Source organism: Rhipicephalus sanguineus, chromosome 8 (genome assembly GCF_013339695.2).
Source record: "Rhipicephalus sanguineus isolate Rsan-2018 chromosome 8, BIME_Rsan_1.4, whole genome shotgun sequence".
Classification (NCBI taxonomy): domain Eukaryota; kingdom Metazoa; phylum Arthropoda; class Arachnida; order Ixodida; family Ixodidae; genus Rhipicephalus; species Rhipicephalus sanguineus.
Genome location: NC_051183.1, coordinates 124919638 through 124940691, shown reverse-complemented (window position 1 = coordinate 124940691; position 21054 = coordinate 124919638). Strand labels below are relative to the sequence as shown.

At 46.0% G+C, this 21054-nt stretch overlaps 1 protein-coding gene across 1 annotated transcript in view; it reads left to right on the top strand.

The window, feature by feature from the left end:
• Positions 1-318: 318 nt before the first annotated feature.
• LOC119403494 (spaetzle-processing enzyme) overlaps positions 319-21054 on the top strand; it is a 32267-nt gene continuing 11531 nt past the window's right edge. Inside the window, exons 1-2 of the mRNA XM_049418348.1 lie at positions 319-457; positions 5670-5784. Of these exons, the coding sequence (XP_049274305.1) occupies positions 353-457; positions 5670-5784 (220 nt within the window). The 5' untranslated portion in view covers positions 319-352. The remainder of the gene's footprint in view (positions 458-5669; positions 5785-21054) is intronic.

Here is a 21054-nt window from a genome sequence, read left to right as displayed (position 1 = left end):
GCCACATGATCTGATGAGAGCTGCCTCCCACTCCGTTTCTCTCTTCTTGTCGCTTTGCTTCTCCCTATCCTTTTTTCTGTGTTTTTAAAGCTGGTAAACAGCGTGTCCCGTTGAGATGACGTGTGTATACTCTCCTTGATGTATCCTTATGTAGAAAGGAAGAAAACAGAAAAGGAGGAGGGAGGGAGGTTAGCCAACAACACTTCCGGTTAAGCTATGACTAACGATAATATACTACCTGCATCAGTTGCGCAGAGCGCGCGTCACATGCTAATTGTCCACACAGTATAAAAAAAAAGATGATACATTGCGCAGGAACGGCACGCACCCAGTCTGGATTAAGGCGTATTACATGAGCACGGAACGGCTCAAGGGTGACTACCTATACGTGGACCAGGTGCGACTACACACCGATTACAACGCCACCAATCACAGGAATGATATCGCCCTTCTAGCGGTGAGTTCCGTGCACACTATGCTTATTCCACTGATTTAATATAGGTGTGTTATTCATGCTGACAGACATCCACAGGGGTGATCAGGGTGATGTCTTAGGGGCTGGCTGTTAGCATAGCCTAAATGTGCCCCCGACTCCATCACAAACAAAAACGGCTCACGAAATAATTTATTTAAGATAAAACGGGCATTTCAGCATACATGTACTGATGTTATAGCGCTACACATAAGCAAACTAGCCGAGTATTTTCCTATAAGCTGGTATCTAAAGCAGTTGTACGCATTATCAGATTCACTAAAAGCAACGAGCACGTTTTTTATTAAATAATTCCGCTCTTTTTTCCCCCTCTTTCAGTGTCTTTGTTTTGTTGTGTATGTACGTTTTGATGATAAGGGTTAAGAGTCAGGTTATCACGATTTTCATATTTCAGCCAAATAAATAAATGAATAAATAAATGTACAATAAGGTAAATATGGGGGCACCGCGTACATCATATTCAAATAACCAAAATACATGGGCCATTGCACTCTGTGAAGGTGTGTGACAACCGATGCCGCTGTGGTGGTTGGTAGCGCTTTCAACAAACACAAATGCACTGCTCTGAAGATATTTTTCCAGGACCAATATAAGCAGCGTAATGTCCGCAGGGCCTTGTTCTCTTTATTCAATATTTGTTTGGAAACTACCAATCTCCCTAAAGTCGGCTTCACTTTTAAAGAGAGGTACATTGTTGTGAAGACATTTTTTTCCATGTTCAAGATGAGCTATGTCATAAGAAATTATGAAGTCCTTACAACATTTTTTTTATTTTATTGCGATAGCAATTATATGGACAGCCTCGGCTGGTTTTTGCCGCCGCAGTCATGCACCGTATATGTATAAGTATGTATTTATATATAAAAGTCTTAAAAAGTAATTCAGAAAAATGCTTCCGAAGCGCGGAATCGAACCAGCGACCTCCCTCTCCGCAGCGCGTGGCGCTAACCACTACGCCACAAAGCGCAGATCCTTCAGGCAGCTAACGGAGAGCGTTATATACACACGTTTTATCGCTGGCAGGACTCAGAGACGGCAGGCGCATAAGCGTTTCTTCATTACCAGCGTGATGGCGCGAGGAGCGCAACGGGCCCATTTTATAGTCGTCAGCCAGCTCGCTCGCTTCTTCTAATATTTGTGCAGGGAGAACCTTGCCCTTCCGCCGTCTGCTTGCGCGATAGTTGCTGCCGGGGTGCAGGTGTTTTTGCAGCGTAGCAGCGCGTCCATCACGGGCTGCTTTTCTTGCTATCGCATTCATTGCTTCGCCCTTGCGGCGAAACTGTGACTTTTTGTTATTAGAATACAAGCTATTCATACGAATAAAATACTTTATTGTTTTGCAAGCGTAGATGTCTAGCTTAGTGGGACTCATGAAGACACTCTAAAGCTGCGTCGTGTGCAAAATAAGCTCTACACAAGCTAATCAATCTGGAACTATTCGGGAAGTTTTTGCTCTTCAAGAAAGTGCGTTACGCTCTCCTTGAAATATTGACCCGCGGGAAGGACGTCCACGTCGGCGTGCCATATGGCCATCATGCACTTTCTTATCCTATGTAGTGCAATCAACAGCATTACATTGAAAGGTATCCCGTAATCACTTTCTACAGAGAGACACCGAATATCAGGGGGCTCTATGGGAAAATCAATTTGTATGGCACGCTGCAGTAGGTCCCATAAAAACACGGCGGCCCAGCAGTGAAGGAACATATGGTCTATCGTTTTCTTTCTTCAGCATATCAAGCATTCGGTTCCGTATGACACAAACATGCCCTTTTCCTGCAGGAAGGGTTTGACGGGAAATGTCGCTGCATGCAGTTGAAAGAAAAATGTTTTCTTAGCTGCAGGTACCATCATTCTCTTCACCGTTTTTAGAACATTTCTCCATCGACCCCCAGGGTAGTGGTTCTATACAGTGGTACCGGAAGTATAACGTCACATAGGTCTTTGACGTTTTTGAGGCGATCAATGATTGTGTTGCAAATAGTACTTGCCCCTGTGTTTGTTACATGTAAAACAGGCACTAAAGACAGAAAAAAACACGCCAGGCCTGCGCAGAAGGCGCAGCACAGTCACAGCGAAAGCTGGAAGAGCGGTATTTCTAGAGCCCGTTATAAACTCTCTTGTGGCAACCAATACACGTAAATCAGCAACGTACCCTCTGCACCACAAATCATAATTTTTCGGAAGTTGGGAAGCACCCACCACGGCATCATTCGTTATTCTGCGGAGAAGCGAGGTACCATCTCTAAGGCATTATGTGCATTTTTTTTATGCGACAGTTGATGACGATGAAGAATTATGGCTAAGACCTTTGCAATGGGTAGGAAGCTTTAAACGACCCACTAGTTACGTAATTAATATACGCCCGGTCGTTATTTAACTGTCCCACCACGCTTCATAACATACGTTGACCGGAGAAACGGAGAGCGAGAGAGAGAGAGAGAAGGAATTAACTTTATTGAGAGCCTGAGGAAGTGCATCATGGGAGCGTTATGGGCTTCCTTGGCAACCAATAGAAGTGTACTTGCGAGGAAACCACTACGCTATAAATCATGATAATTTGTGTGAATTAGGGAAGCAGCCACTATGCAATTTTTCGTCATTCTTCGGAGAACCATGGTACTCGCTAAACACCTCTAAGTCATTATGTGCACTTTGTGACGATGAATAATTATCGCAGAGGCTTTTGTAATGGGTTGGAAGCATTCAACAACCCACTGGTTGCCCACTTTGCACTGTGTGACGCCCGGTTACAGAATTCGCGTTTGTATGACGCCTGGTTGCTATTTTACTTTTCTACCGCACTCCATTACTAATGCTAACGTGGTTCCTTCCCGACATGAAGCCTGTATAGGGTCTTTTTGCAATGCGGTTTCGAGTACCGGCATGGCTCTGAGGCAGAACACTGGGCTCCCACGCAGAGGGCCGAGGTTCGAACCTCGTTCCCATCCTGGAAATTTTTTCTTATTTCCTTCTTTTTCTTATTTCGTGCGATAGCGGTTACGGACACCGGTGGCGGCGGCGGCGGCGGACAACTACGGCGCCGAAAACGGCCGCTCAAATTATCTCATAACAGCTTTCGCTGTAAAAATTCTTTGTAGCCTAGTGGAAGAGACAGTTACGTTCGGAGCATGGGAGCCCGGGCTGAAACCCCAGCACTGGTATCAAAATTGTTTTCCACATGATATTGCATTCCTTTCTTCCTCCGCTACGTAGAGGTCGCCAAGAATACCACGTTAGTGTGTCCATATATATTAGTTTCTCTACTACTGAATAGAGCGCACTAGGTGGAGATAGGTTTTGGAGTGGCTGCTTAAAAGTAATATATACAGTAGCCAAACTGGTTTCTGTACACGTACAAATAAACGTACAAATCAAGGCTATTTGGACAACAAGAGACGGTATAATGAAAGACTAATAATAAATTCGACCACCTGGGATTCTTTAATGTGCGATGACATAGCACAGTACACAGTAGCCTATCATTTCGCCCCACTCGAAAGACGTCTAGAACTGCAGTGCGCTGTAAAATGGCAAACTTCAGTTGTTTTGTAGATCACAACACGGATAAATCAAGCCGCGCCACTAAATTGAAGAGCGGTGTCATGCCATTTATTATAAGCGACCCGAAACGATAGCAATGGGCGTGATCTTGTAGGCGTTCCGTGATGAATCGTTTTATCACGCCGCACGGGTTTGGTTTAGGCGCGCACGTGTACGTCCGACGGTTAGACAGGAAAACAGCAACCGGAAGAGGCAGTGCTGTCAATCATTTGTCGTTTGCTCGCAAAGAACGAACCGAGACATTGTTCCATCAGATAGAAGAGATTTCGAACTGTCTCCGGACGACTGGGATGGAAACGTAGGAGCTCGGGGCGGAGTAGCGAATTAGCGTGCTTTGTGCCTCGCTTAACCCAATACTGCGCCTTTTGCGAAAATAGCCACCAATGCCACCACCGAACCTCTCGCGAAATTGTGACACCACCCAGCACCTGTTAATTAACTCAAATAAATTGTTACAGTCATCACGGTCTTCAATTCCAAGCTTTAGAAAAACAATGCCCCCAGATATCGATATTCAGTTATAATAAGCCTGTATTTTCCTTATGCCCCGACCTTGAAAACGTTTTCCAATTCATTATAGCCCCTCCACGGTGGGCTAGTGGTTATGGCACTTGACTGCTGACCCGAAGGTCGCGGGGTTGAATCCCGGCCACGGCGGCTGCATGTTCGATGGAGGCGAAAATGTTTGAGGCCCCTGTACTTAGACTTAGGTGCACGTTAAAGAACCCCAGGTGGTCGAAATTTCAGAAACCCTCCACTACGGCGTCTCTCATAATCATATCGTGGTTCTCGGACGTTAAACGTCGGATATTATTATTATACGAGGCAGTATCGCTCAGACAACTTCCTATACGTTGAAGCGGCGTACGCGGGTATATTCGGCATATTGGAGTGCCAAAGGTGGACCTTGACATGGTTACCCGCTGCAGACATGCGCACATTGGGAGGATAAAACTATATCGCCAGTGTTATGCGCTCGGTTCACCTAGGTGCGATGCTAGCTCATGTAATTGTTGGGGTTTAACGTGGCAAAACCACGATTTTGATTATGAGCGATGCCGAAGTGGAGGGCTCCGGAAATTTTGACTATCTGATGTTCTTTACGTGCACCTTTACCGTACGGACGACAGTACACTGGTCACAAGCATTTTCTCCTCCATCAATAATGCGGCCGCCGCGGACGGGATTCGATCCCGCGAGCGAGGCTGTCTTGTTCTCTTGTACATGGTTAATTATTTCCTGGATTTACACATCAGATCATTCGGAAAATGCATACCACATAAAATAGGTGCCCCACAGTCAGATAACAATAACATCATTCGGTAAATGCATACCACATAAAATAGGTGCCTCCTCTTTTTTTCCTGAGGGCCATACTTGTCCATGGCACATCTCAAAGACCCTGGAAGCTCTGGTTGCTTACATATCACGTAAAATATGTTCTGAAGTTCGGCTGATTACCTCCTAGGCTGTGCGTTACAACGAAAAGCTTCAGCGCACAGCGTGGAGTCCAGGAATATCTGTTTGTAGCTTTCTCTTAAGGAGAATGTAGTTGGCAGAAAGTCGTGTGGGGCGTTTGAAGAGTCCTGATGGAAGTACCTCTGGCGTGCAGGTGCAGCGGCCTTTGGTGTTCAGCCGTTACACGAAGCCCATCTGCATACCAACAGATCCGATGAATCTGACAGACATGCGAATAATGGTGGCTGGCTGGGGACGACTTGGGGACGGTAAGTCACTCTAATCTTATAAGTGTAGGAACAAAACAGCAAGAACACGGCCGGAATGCGCTCATTATGGCTGAAAAAGCACATAAAGAACGAACGAAACCAAAGGGCATATTAGAGCTGCAACGCATAAGCAAGATAATGTAGCTCACCACTGTTCATTCAGCGGATGTGTTCCGGTGTTTTCGAAGCCGTGGTCCTCTCCCTAAGACCGGAACAGTCTACAAGAGATATTATGGAAGCCGGCTTAAAGACAAACTTGGTGATCAGTGTGCAAGCACCACTTCAATCTTACTTCTTGACAAAAAAAAAAAAGAATTTCTAAGCATGATGCTCTTTTATATTCCTTGCGATATCGGTGCTGTAACTATTGTGTTTCTGTGGAAAAGAAACCAGTCGGAAGACCGCGCTGTGTTCCTCCGTCGTTTATGCGCTGTTCTTATGATCATGAACAATCAACTATCCCGAGTTACTGCCCTTGTGAATACACTCAAAGCAGTCGTAGGGTGTTCTGCAGTTTACGAGTATGATCATTTACACAATAGCGCTCACGCTCAGACATAACGTGCAGGAAAGATAATAGACCATGCTCACGGCCAATAGCATCATCGGCTGTGGACGGCGGCCCGAAGTGTTCTCGTCCTACCCTCACTAATACCCGGAAATTCAAACGACAATCATAATGCCTGTGGATGGTATTGTACGTGAGAGTACGCCCGCGCTTTAGAATCAAAGTTGGTTCACTAACTGCCCGTCATTTCGGCCTTCCTCGATTCACATTCTAGATGAAGCAGGAAAGTGGCGTATAGAGCACATATCAGCTGTTAGGGCTAGAAGTTGAAAATATAAAGCGATTTCTTCCCTAAAGTGTTGGAGCAGGATCTGACCGCGGCTCTTTCACCAACATATAATGGTCACGACTCACACGCGAGTTATTCTTTCTCGAATTCATATGTCAAAAAACAAACCATGGTAGTTTTGATTCAGCAGCCTGAAACGAGAAGCTAAACCAAATGTTGAATGCAAATAGCGCGAAAAAACGAAGAGTAAACAAAGAAGGCTACAGCACATTCGTCTAGTCTTACGTTTTTTCGCGCTATTTGCATTCATCATGAATTACCAACTCGCCCAACAATCAATCCTTCTAAGTAAACCAAATGTGTTGCGTTTATTACACGAAAAGGAGGCTGGAGAATCATACCACCACGCATAGCTTCAAAGAAAATGTGATACTGACATGTGTAAACGACACTCTTACGTGAGGATTAACCACATGTCGCGGAAATTCGCAATTTTCATTTAAAGAAAAGCATTCACAAGGAGAGCTGCTACGGTTGACCTGGTCACATACTCCTGCTCTCTTTGCACAACATACCATGTGTTGAGAGAAACGTACCGTTTAGAAGCTGATCAAAACTACATAAAGTCGTTCAAGGTTACGCACTACCTGCGTGTCTGAAAACTATCTCTGACATCTGTCCGGTGTGAATATCACAGAAATAATCCTTTCTAGCGAAGCACTTGACAAACGTCTACAATATCTACGTTGGACATTCTTCTAGGTTATCATTTTTAACATACGCGCCACGGTGCTCTAGTAGTTATGGTGCTCGACTGCTGACCGCAGGTCGCGGGATCGAATCCCGGCAGCGGCGACCGCATTTTCGATGAAGGCGAAAAGTTGCGCATGAAAGGGCAAATAATTTAATATAAGCATACAGTCGCAATGCGGAGTTTCCTCCGCAACTGGTACATTTTAAAATCGGTTCAGCGATTGTCGAGTTGCATAATTTCTGCGTTTCAAGTGTCGTACATGAAATATAAATTTTGAAATCAAAATTTCAGTTACCAGCTTGCGCAAGACTGTTGTGACCGAGGACCTTTGCCCTATGGCGGACGTACATATGAAGACCTTGACAATTTGAATAGGAAATTTTGGAAGGTTCTGTATAATAATTGTAATAATAATAATAACAATAATAATAATATGAAGAAGAATGTGTGCTTTTACGTGCCAATTACATCGATTTATTATGAGAGACACCTTAGTTGCGGGCTCCCGAAATTTCGAGCAGCTGCTGTTCATTAACGTGCACTGACATCACACATGCACGGGCCTCTACCATTTCCCTTCGAACGTGGATGGTTCCCAGGTAATTCTTGCACTAAAACATAGATAGCACTTTTCGAGCAGCTTGGTCTTAGAGCTACGGGCGACCAAGTACCAAGCATTATTTTATTGCGATAGCAATTATATGGACAGTCTCGGCTGAATTTTGCCGTCGCCGTCGCCATGCACCGTATATGTATAAGTATGTATATATATATATAAAAGCCCCAAAGAAAAATAATTCAGCAAAATGCTTCCGAAGCGCGGAATCGAACAAGGGACTCCTTGCTCAGCAGCGAGTAGCGCTAACCACTACGCCACGAAACGCGGATCCTCCACGTAGCTAACGGCGAGCGTTATATACACACCATTTACCGCTGTACGACTCGGAGACGGCCGGCGCTTATAAGCGCTTCTTCATTACAGCGAGATGGCGCTAGGAGCGCGACGGGGGCATTTAAAAGTCGTCGGCGAGCTCGCTCGCTCCTTCCGCAGGGAGAACCTTGCCCTTCCGCTCTCTGCTCGCGCGGTTTTCTCGTGGTGAGGGGAAGAGGGATGTTTCACGCTTTCACCGCGATGTCCGCGCTCATGTTACGGAGCGTACGAAAGTCACTCGAGCTCAAGGGACGCCGCTAAACGAACAGAAGATGAGCGCGAACTATCAAGTGTCACAGCTCGACACTTGAAGCACGCTAGTTTCCTTCGCTGCTTCGGCCGCCTTTGCAACAGGAGCGCTGTTCAAACTGAGAGTATCCATTGGCGAGCCTCACTTCGTATAGCATTAGTTTCGTGCTATCCATTCATTGCTTCGCCCTTGCGGCGAAACTGTGACTTTTTTTGTCGCAGATGAGTCAGCCGAAGTAGCTGAGCCAACCGGAGACGAACCTAAGCCGCCAACACCAGATCAAAAAGGTAGGTCGGCACAGAACTGTATAGGTGTCGTGGTATATACTGCAAAACGCTATAGGGGTAGGCAATACGAACTACAATTTTATCAGTAAAACATTTTTTTTAATTGTGGAGCCAGTCGCCATTACGTGGAAGCTACAGCTCACGAGTTCCTAATGATTACACGGAAACGGAGAAATTGTTTCGTATGGCAACCACTGCACCGATTTCCAGAGTATTTTTGAATTTAAGACGGAAATCTTAGAACATTTCTTCATAGAATATTGTTATGATGCTGATGTACAATTCACACTGTAATACTGTGAGAACACTACAAATGTTTTTGGTTCACAAATTTATTTGTGAACTGGTGAACTTGGCTATAAAGATAAATTTAATGTTCTATAGATTACATTATTTTCGGAATACCAGCTCTGTATGTTGTTCTAAAGAAAAGAGGAAGTTCAGGATATGCGATTTGTCTGCTTAAGATGATCCAACAGATACATTGTAGAGCACCGCAATATCTGTTGATGAGTAGCTAGGAAGAAAGCATTACGACAACTTTCTGAGTTTAGGTAATATTTTCGTGCACTTGTGCGAAATCAACATCTTGAGTTCTTAATTTTCCTGCAATTTAGTTTTCTAACTTTGTGCAGTATAAGTGCTGAAAATAACTTTCCAAAAAAGCTATTTTTCAGTACCTACTCCGATCACGTGAAACGTAACCACAATAAGTACAGAAAAATAAAATGGTGCTGCCCCCCCCCCCCACAAAAAAAAACAATTGGACCATCTCCCCGAAGGAACGCTGACGGGATGCGAAGCAGCAGCGTTGCGCACGGGTGGCGTCACGGGTTGAACGGCGCTAACGCGGGTGCTGCGATGAGCGCTGGAAGATTCGTTTGAAGCGAAACTCGGTGTAGCGTTTACTGGTGTAAACGCTTGTTTGAAACGCGGACACGGGAGGCAGCCGGCAGCTGCGGTGCTCCGGCGGGTGAGGGAGAGAGTGACGTACGCGCGCACCTGCGAGGGAAGCGTGCGTGGGGTGCGTGACGTCAACGCCCAGCTGCGGCGTGACCTACTTGGCACCGCTCCAACACATGCGCCGAGGGAAGCACGTTGCCTCGCGTTTGTGCGGACGGACAGCGTTACACAGGCTAGTCAAAGAGCTGCTACGCATCTAAAAGAAAGAAAGCTTCCTCTTAACGGAAACAATGCAACCCTATAAAATAACGTGGCGCAAGCGTTCTCGCCGGCGCGTAAGTGCTGAGCGATGAAATGAGCGAGACAGAGCGCGTTCACTTGGCGTTCAACGTAGATGCTGTTCGCTGAGGTGTGTTAGAAAACAAAGGTGACTGTGCTAGTCAACTTTTTGGCGTGGTCGTTGCCGAACGATGGCAGATAGCAGCAGCGATTTAGGATAGATTGAATCCAGGCGTTTCGAGAAAAGCTCTTAGGCGCCTCTCCCTGGCTTGAGCGTCGTCCGCTGTCCATTGACGTAACCCAGCAACCGAGAGCAAAGAATTATACGGCTCGCGTACATTGAGCAACGGGAAATTCACAATTCACAATTTACCACCGAATTCTCACTTTAAAGTGGTACGACTGCGACGCTTTCTCAAGTATATTGACCGGCAGTTACTCAATAATGTCACCCCTCCTCGTATCTTTAAGAACCTCGCCCTCAGCCGATACCAGGAAATATTTATTAACAAAGTACTCGCAAACGTAGACACTACCCTTCATACGAGGGTGGTCTGAAAAGTTCTCGGCCTCAATAAGAATCACGCGAGCGAGAACTTGTAGCACTCATGTGCACGTTCATACAAGTCTCTGCAAGTCTCAGATGAAACGCCATCTAGTGCCGATTAGCAGTTTGGCTTTGACAGTCGATCATAGTGGGTGTAGTGTGAAGCACCGGAAGGCATGGAGAAGCTTGAGTACCGTGCGGTGATAAAGTTCTTTGTAAAAGAAGGTTTATCTCCGAATGAAATTCACCAAAGGTTTGTTAAAGTTTACAAGCAAGATTCACCTTCATACTCCACAGTCAAGAAATGGGCTGCTGAGTTTAAGCGGGGGAGAGAGAGCATTGAAGATGACCCGCGCAAAGGGCGCCCAAAAAGTGCAGCAACTCCTGAATTGATTGACCGTGTGCACGATATGGTTTTGGAAGACAGGAGAGTGAAGTTGCGTGAAATTGCCGAGGCTGTTGGCATGTCAGTGGAACGTGTATGCCACATTTTGCATAACGAACTACTTATGAACAAGCTCTGTGCAAGATGGGTGCCGCGCATCCTTACTCCTGAGCAAAAACGCAACCGCATGACGATGTCACAGCGTGCTTTGGAGCTGTATAACAAAAATCCAGCCGACTTTTTGCGCAGATTTATAACAATGGATGAAACTTGAATTCACCATTACACATCGGAATCAACACAACAATCAAAGCAGTGGACTGAAGCCGGGTCCTCTGCACCAAAGAAAGCCAAGTCAGTTCCCTCCGCAGGAAAGGTGATGGCCTCTGTTTTTTGGGACGCCAAAGGCATTCTGCTTGTGGATTATCTTGAAAAGGCTAAAACCATAACTGGGGGTATTATTCTGACCTTATGGCTCAATTGAATCAGAAAATTTGTGAGGAAAGACCAGGTTTGCAGAAGAAAAAAATCATCTTTCATCAGGACAATGCACCGGTGCACAAAGGACATCTTGCAATGGCTAAATTTCACGATTTGAAGTACGAATTGTTGGAGCACCCACCCTATTCTCCTGACTTAGCCCCGTCGGACTGCCACCTGTTCTGAAAACTCAATATCTTTCTTGGTGGGCAACGTTTTTCATCAAATGAAGAAGCGATTGCTGCTGTGGACGACTACTTTTCAGGACTTCCACAAAGTCATTTTAAGGACGAAATCCTGGCTCTGGAATATCGATGGACTAAGTGTGCAGAGTTGAGAGGAGACTATGTTGAAAAATAAAAATAATTTTGAAGGTCCGAAACGCCTTTTTCTACATCAGGCCGAGAACTTTTCAGACCACCCTCGTATATGTATCTTTCGCAATTTTTCTTGCATAGCCAACATAAAGCACCTCATTTCGCACTGTACTGCCCTACATCCTCATCCAAGGAACGACGCCATTTTTCTACATACCGATTTGGAAGCGGTACAAAATGACATAAATGAGCACCCTCATGAGTGCCACATTAACCCACTTCGGAGTTTGAAGCGGCTTGGAGCGCGTGATTTATCGTGTGCCTACCACCTTCCCCCAATGTACTCACGAGTGATCTTCGGTTCCCCTTTCTCTTACAAAATAACTTACCTTTATACCTATCTTGAGCCACGCAACGCCTTTCTTTCTTTGCCGTGCGCTTGACGCCGCCGAACTAAAAAAAAGGAAACCGAGAATTAATAACTAATAAAAACACAAAAATAAAAATAGATATTCAGGAAAAATTTAGACAGTTGTGAGTAACTTGAGCTTATATAGGCGAAAAAAAAAAACAACAACAAGATGATAATAATAAATGTTTGGCTTTTACGTCCCAAAACCGCAATATGATTGTGGGAGACGCCGCCGCGGAGGGCTCGCGAAATTTTGACCCACCTGGGGTTCTCTAACGTGCACATAGGTCTATGCACACGGGCTCCTAGCATTTGGCCTTCACCGAAACGCGGCCGCCGTGGCCGCCATTCGATCCCGCGCCCTTCGGGTGAGCAGTCGAGTGCCATAACCACGAAACCACCCTGGCGGGTGCCAACAAAATAAAAGTAATAAATAAATAAATAAATAAATAAATAAATAAATAAATAAATAAATAAATAAATAAATAAAAACTAAACAACATTCAGGAAAATGAGAAAGAGGAACAAAAAATTTAAAAAATATAAGATAGAACATTAAATGAAGAGTTGCCTATAACTGTGCGCACAGACGTCGGCCTCGTGTTCATTGCCTCAATAAATCGCCAAATGAAAGCACTCGTAGAACTGCATTTATATATCGCATTAGGGACTATCTTAATCGACACTCATATTGCGTTTATTTAGTGGCACTCTCAACGACGAGGGGTTGCATCACTATAACAATTGCACTACAGTGACAGGAAAACAGTTATTCACGCCCAGTGACCGTATCATATATGGACAGACAATTTTCGGGGCTTGTGTAGTCGGTGCGTGGCACTTGGGCGCACGTAACATATGGTTTGGCGAACGTACGTGGATTATATGCGTTGTCCCGTCGTTATAGCGCTATCGTTAAAGCGGCGGGCTCCCTCTGTGTACTTAGTACATATCAGGAGCCTTACGCATGTGGAATACCACATATCAGGAGCCTTATGAATGTGTAATGTAAAGCCTTTGGCCGGTGCATGCTCGTCGGGTGAAATGAACGACCACAATAATCTCCGGGTGGTCCTCATGCAAGTTTGCCACGATCGTTCAGTCTCCATTGTCATTGACGTGCTCCAACCAGAATTCACTGTGCTAGCCGGGCGCACAGGTGGTATCTGGAGAACAGAAGAAATAGTAGAGAAGGAAAGGCAGGGAGGTTAACCAGTTTAGGAAAACGGTTCGCTACCCTACAAATGAGAACAGGATGGGGGAGCTTTAAAGATGAAGACTGTACATAACACAGCACTCACACAGTCAATCACAGTCCGTCACTCTTGCGTGGTACGCGACATTACAGTCACAGCCGCTTCTCGAAGTCCGTTTCTCTTTAAAACCTCAGAAGTGCTTTTGTCGCCTTCAGCTGCGTTGTCCTCTGTGGACGACTTGCAAGAATAGTTTCAATCGACATTTGTCTATTGTCAAGGTGCGCTAGAACGGACGCCAGTGACTGTCTCTGAGCATTATATACCGTACAGTCGCTCAAGATGTGGTGTAGCGTCTCCTCGCAACGACAGGCATTGCAAAGAGCGTTGTCGGCAATTCCAATGCGAAAGGAAAAGGGTTTCGTAAATGCCACTCCTGGCCATAAGCGATAAAGCAGTGTGGCCTCTCTTGGGCGGGGTCCAGATGGCATACAGAGATACATCAAAGACGACGGATGGTGTTGACAATTGGTCCGGTTGATTTAGCTGCTTGGTGGGCACCATAAAGCGAGCGTGAACTCCTGTGCACGCCCTCGAAGACTGCTCGCAGTGTCAGACCTCGAAAGTGGTATGGTTTCTTCCTGTTTCCTTTCAAGAGGTGCCCGAGCGGCATTATCTGCCTCTTCGTTCCCTGTAACGCCGCCGTGACTTCGCCGCCACTGAAACGTCACGTGGTGCCCTTTCTCACATGGATTATGAAGAAGATATCGAATTTCAAATACCAGCTCTTCTGCAAATACCAGATGTGGCACTGCGATCGACATTTATTTTTCGAGGCGGACCGCTTTGCGGAAGAACATGAACATCAATTTTCATCATTGCTGTGTAAGTTCAATAAGGAGTGAGAATAGTACAGCTCCCCACCTGTCACAAAGAGCTCAGGAATAAGTCACCACCATTATGGCTATCAATCACAGCCTCAACATAGTGGGCAGCTATATGTAGGTGCGCGCATTGCCTTACAAACGTGCAGTGTGTACTTAGCTAAATATTCCATGTTTGAAAAATATATACAACGATAAGGGTTGTCGCTTGAGGCTTTCAAAGAGTTCATTTAATGCCCAACCTATGTACTACTCGCTCGTGACGGCTCATTTGGCCTAGCAAAATGCATGTTTATGAGTGATTGTTAGGTGAATATTGCTTCTCGAGTTGCCCCCCTGCAATGATGCCATCGTGGCGCTGCAGGTACTTGTATCAATAAAAAAAAACAGGCTTTTGCCTTTTAAGGGCGGAGGTGTTTAAGATCGAGATTCCCTACGAGGTGCTAACAAAACTATCATCATCATGAAACGCCTCTGCCTTAGACGCCATCTCGCGTCGCCTAGCACATGGCACAGCTGCGCCTAGCGCGTGCAACGCTATAATTCGACCGTCGCGCGCTGTCTTCGTCCTGTTCTATATGTCCTGCTCTGCTCCCTGAACTCGTGCGCCCGGCGCGCCATCTCCCGCTGCGCCGATCTGTCTGGCGTAAGATGCAGTAACTCCAGTAACTCGGATGGTGAGTGAACGAGCGCAGATATAGAGAGATAAAAAGAAAGAGATGGGAAGGAAGAGAAAGAGAGAAATGAAAGGGAAGAAAGGGAAGAAGAAAAAAAGATTGAAAGACAAAAAAAACGAAATTTACAGAGATAGAAAGACGTAGAAAGAAGCAGACACAATAAAAGAGATAATAACCACAATATCATTATGAGAGACGCCGTAGTGGAGGGCTCCGGAAATTTCGACCTCCTGGGGTTCTTTAATGTGCACCTAAATCTAGCTACACGGGCCTCAAACATTTTCGCCTCCATCGAAAATGCAACCGCCGCTGCCGGGATTCGATCCCGCAACCTTCGGGTCAGCAGTCGAGCACCATAACCACTATACCACCGTGGTGGGGGACAAAAAAAGAGAAGAAACAGAGTGCAAGAGAGAGCGAAAGAAATACAGAGATAGAGCAATAGAGATAAATAAATAGAGATAGAAAGAAAGAAGCAGAAAGAAACAGGGACAAAAACGAGATAGCAAAGAGAGAGAGCTAGAAAGAAAGAGAGAGAAAGAGATGAAAGAGAAAGAGAAAAATAAAGTTGAACAAGGCAGACCACCCAGTTTCGCTTGCTGTTCCTTGAGACTCGGCACCACTAGTGCCAAGCTGCCTTAATTTTTTTTTTTTTGGTGGAAGAGTGTAACACCTGCTTCATTTTCTTCAATCGCGTCTTGAGCAATCTGTCAAGGTATGATCACGTAAACTCGTCGTTTTCCTACAGGTAATGCGTTAGTTTGCCCTGAAGCATCATCGGATACTTCAAATGGTTGTGCACAGGGCTGGGCAAAGATACTTTGAAAGTGTATCGCGATACGATACAAGATACTCAGGCAAAATGTATTGGAGATACAGATACAAGATACTGCCGCACTAATTGTATCCGATACGATACTTGGCAATTGTATCTTGAGATACTTCGATACATTCTCAAATTTGTTATTGTAGATCCATACAATGTAGCAGCAAACGCCTATACACAAAGATGTCTCCTTGAAAATTTCTGAACTGTGACCTATTTAGTTTCACTTGCGTAAAATGTCTGTTAGTATCTCAAAAGTGTTGCCCTTCTTGCTCAAAGTACATTAGTTTCCTTCCAAAACAACTTATTGGGGCTTGTTTTAGAAAAGTACGGTAAAAAGTTGGGCGAGTTGGTATTTGTTCATAATGATTGAGGGGCGCGAGAAAACGCCACACAACGAAACAAAGTACACGGGACGACGCGCTACTAACAACTGAAATATTTTTATTCAGGAAAGGTATTTATACCGCAGTGAAATCAAATCTAACCCAACGAGTCGACCAAAAAATATAAAACCATATGCCCGGCATACCTACGTGAAGTAACGTTGTAGATAGGCTATCTCCCCTTCCTGCAGACTGATAGAGGGATGACTGATGTAGTCCCGCCCCTCCCTCTGGATAAAGAGGGCTCCTATAATCTCCCTCCCCGCGGAGCCTCTGTGCCTGTAGATTACAGTTGTCTCCTCAAATGTAGGCTTGCAGCTACCCTGATCGCACCCTCTGCAATGCATCGCCAGATGTGTGAACGGCCTTCCTATTAAGGAGCTGCAGTGCTCTCGCAAACGCACGTTGAGGCATCTACCAGTTTGCCCTACGTATGCCTTGCCGCACGACAGTGGTATTCTATATACAACACCACGTGCGCAAGGTACGAACTGCCTTATGTGCTTAATGGCACAACCTCTTTTTTCACACTGCTTTTGCCTACCTATCTTCTTCCCAACGGCTGAGCAGATGCGACCCACCTTGTTTTCAGCGGAGAACACGAGATCCACCCCATACTTGGAAGCCACTCTCTTAAGGCCGTGCGAGAGGCAGTGGACGTACGGAATTTTCGACACTCTTTTTCTTTCCTGCGGGACATTCTTGGCTGGAACTGTCCCAGGCCGTTGCTTAATGGACTTTTGTATTTTTTCGCAAGTGGCAGCGATGACATTATCAGGAAACGCGGCGTCTCTTAATCTTTCTACCTGCAAGAAAAAACTTGCCTCCATAAGATGTGGGCATGACCTGTCCAACGCCGATCTTAGGCAAGTCAGCGCAATGCCGTTTTTTACCAGGCGAGAGTGCACAGAGCTGTACTCAAGAAGCGGCTTCGCAGTCCTAGGGGAAAACATCCAACACACGTGTTTTTGTTGGAATGACAGCTGCAAATCCAGAAAACGCAGCGCTCCATTCTTCGGCATTTCACACGTGAAAGTCAAGCTCCGCCCCTTGTTGCAAAACACACGTAGCACTTCATCAACCCTGCAATCAAAGCTGGCTGCATTAATCAACACCAAGTAGTCGTCCACGTATCTGTACACTTTTTGGACCAAACCTTCAAGGCCAGTTACAAGCTCGTTGTCAACTCTGACCAAAAAAATGTTGCTCAGTACTGGAGCCACTTTCGATCCAATACAGACCCCTGATCTCTGGACAAAGTTCTTACCCTCCCAGCCGACGTACGTGTTTTTAATGTAAAAGAACAATAATTCTGAAAAACTTTCCACCGAGATACCGCACTTGTTCACAAACTTCACTTCATCGTTGTTGCATATGCACTCTTTTACACTGGTCATCAGTTCATCATGAGGCAGTGAATAATATGTCTTCTATGTCGATGCTAAATCCCGTGGTGTTCTCATGGCCGTCTTCTTTGAGGAAATTGACTACCGTTGACGAGTTCGGAATGATGAACGGGTCATCCACTTGCAGCGTGCTCAACTGCTACTGTAGATACGTAGACACCGCGAGACATCAAGTGCCTCTCTCGGACACGATCGCACAGAAAGGAAAATCTGGTTTGTGTGTTTTTACTGAAAAGAATGTCTCCAGAGTTGAGGCTTTCATCTTTTTCACTTCACTGCACACTTTTTCCAAGTTTAACCGAAGTAGGAGCTCCCGCACGTTTTTTCCTGTCTCCAGTGGCTTCTCTGACACTTCGCGAAAGTTGTTAGGCACAGCGGCACCTCCTTTTTCACTGAACACTCCAGCAGGAATAACTACAAATGATCCTTCTTTGTCCGACAGAAGAACACGTAGGCCATTGGTGGTAAAAAAAATTAATAGCGGGATCGAGACTGACGCCCCGTTTTTTCCTACCTTCAGACCGCGGTAGAAGTTCCACGCACTCTGTGATACACCTGGATTTGTCTTCCTCCTCGACCTTGCGGGACACCGACCTTGCCAAGGCCACCTTATCCACAGGCCGTAGGTTTGGCTCCAAACAAAACTTTGGTCCCAGCTGAAGCACTCTCTTGTGTTCCTCGGGAATGTGGACGTCGTCCATGACGACCACCGGCCGGTCAGGGAGGCGCTTTTTCTTTCTTTTCGGCAGTGTGGGACGAACACTGTGCCAGAGTAGCTCAGTGACTTGGTGGGCGAGTTTCGTCCAACTCCCGAAAGCGCGCATTCCACCTTGCCTTTCACACGAGACGAGCAGGCAATCCCTGAAGAAACGCACCTGATGCTGCCACTCAGCGCTAAGGATCCTGCACATACGCCGGCAATGGTCTTCCGAATGTAGCATCCATCCAAACATCGGTTGCAAATCAGGGGACACAGGGATTCTCTTGCGTACCAAGATGCAGTTCTTGCCTTGCAGGTTTTGAATGTTCTAACGCAGTCTTGTTTAACCCCTCGTTGTTGACGGCCCTCATCTACATCTACAAATGCTCTGGAGACATTCTTTTCAGTAAAAACACACAAACCAGATTTTCCTTTCTGTGCGACCGTGTCCGAGAGAGGCACTTGGTGTCTCGCGGTGTCTACGTATCTCCAGTCGCAGATGAGCACGCTGCAAGTGGATGACCCGTTCATCATTCCGAACTCGTCAACGGTAGTCAATTTCCTCAAAGTAGACGGCCATGAGAACACCACGGGATTTAGCATCGACATAGAAGACATATTATTCACTGCCTCATGATGAACTGATGACCAGTGTAAAAGAGTGCATATGCAACAACGATGAAGTGAAGTTTGTGACCAAGTGCGATATCTCGGTGGAAAGTTTTTAGAATTATTGTTCTTTTACATTAAAAACACGTACGTCGGCTGGGAGGGTAAGAACTTTGTCCAGAGATCAGGGGTCTGTATTGGATCGAAAGTGGCTCCAATACTGAGCAACATTTTTGTGGCCAGAGTTGACAACGAGCTTGTAACTGGCCTTGAAGGTTTGGTCCAAAAAGTGTACAGATACGTGGACGACTACTTGGTGTTGATTAATTCAGTCAGCTTTGATTGCCGGGTTGATGAAGTGCTACGTGTGCTTGGCAACAAGGGGCGGGGCTTGACTTTCACGTGTGAAATGCCGATGAATGGAGCGCTGCGTTTTCTGGATTTGCAGCCGTCATTCCAACAAAAACACGTGTGTTGGATGTTTTCCCCTAGGACTGCGAAGCCGCTTCTTGAGTACAGCTCTGGGCACTCTCGCCTGGTAAAAAACGGCATGGCGCTGACTTGCCTAAGATCGGCGTTGGACAGGTCATGCCCACATCTTATGGAGGCAAGTTTTTTCTTGCAGGTAGAAAGATTAAGAGACGCCACGTTTCCTGATAATGTCATCGCTGCCACTTGCGAAAAAATACAAAAGTCCATTAAGCAACGGCCTGGGACAGTTCCAGCCAAGAATATCCCGCAGGAAAGAAAAAGAGTGTGTGGAAAATTCCGTACGTCCACTGCCTCTCGCACGGCCTTAAGAGAGTGGCTTCCAAGTATGGGGTGGATCTCGTGTTCTCCGCTGAAAACAAGGTGGGCCGCATCTGCTCAGCCGTTGGGAAGAAGATAGGTAGGCAAAAGCAGTGTGAAAAAAGAGGTTGTGCCATTAGGCTCGTAAGGCAGTTCGTACCTTGCGCACGTGATGTTGTATATAGAATACCACTGTCGTGCGGCAAGGCATACATAGGGCAAACTGGTAGAGGCCTCAACGTGCGTTTGCGAGAGCACAGCAGCTCCTTAATAGGAAGGCCGTTCACACATCTGCCGATGCATTGCAGAGGGTGCGATCAGGGTAGCTGCAGGCCTACATTTGAGCAGACAACTGTAATCTACAGTCACAGAGGGTCCGCGGAGAGGGAGATTATAGAAGCCCTCTTTATCCAGAGGGAGGGGCGGGATTGCATCAGTCATCCCTCTATCAGTCTGCAGGAAGGGGAGATAGCCTATCTACAACGTTACTTCACGTAGGTATGCCGGGCATATGGTTTTATATTTTTTGGTAGACTCGTTGGGTTAGATTTGATTTCACTGCGGTATAAATATGTCCTTCCTGAATAAAAATATTTCAGTTGCTAGTAGCGCGTCGTCCCGTGTACTTCTTTTCGTTGTGCGCCGCTTTCTCGCGCCCTTTTTTTTTTGCTTGCTCACAGGACAACTCTTTATACACTTCGCCGACAGCGGTTCTTGCTTGTCATTTTTGTAATTGATGGGAGTCGCTGCTCAACTTGCCGACGAGCTAGCGGGTTGCCATGTAATCACAATAACGTGAATAAGAAGCCTTCGCACGACGGCGCAAATACCGGTGTGGACTTTTACCTTGTCTGTAAAAGACAGTTTGCACAATACCGTATATCCGGACAGGTGTACAGCAGCAACAACTCTAATAGCCATTTTTTTTCTTCCTGGGGGGGGGGGGGGGGGGCAGGGGGATTGGCGCGGAGAACGCATGGTGTATACGGGGCTTGCGACCGTTCGCTAGCGTTCCGGCCGGCACACATGCCCGTCTCCGTTCCATTTGTTTTTGTTTTGTAAATAAGCATGTTAGTGAACCACACAGACATGACTGGTCTCAAGCATTTCTTTCGTGAGGAACACGTGGTCACCATGTGCTGAAACATAACCGTGGAACAAGAACTCTATATTTCAATCCGCGTCCAGATTTCACTCGTTATGTACATCCGTATCGTTGTTTCTGGAATCCGGACTCAAAATCCCCTTCAGAAATGACCTATATATGAGATATGTCAAAGACCTCCTTTCAAATGACAACGACATTTTGTTCAAACTCTCTCCGACCCCACCATCCTCGCTGTCCCCGGGCCTTTGGAGCTAAATTTCGCGACTGCGGCCCGCCGGCTATAAGCTGAGTTTGAGACCTCTGTTGTATATGTAGATGACGTAAACCTGCAATGAATTTCTATGTTCTAC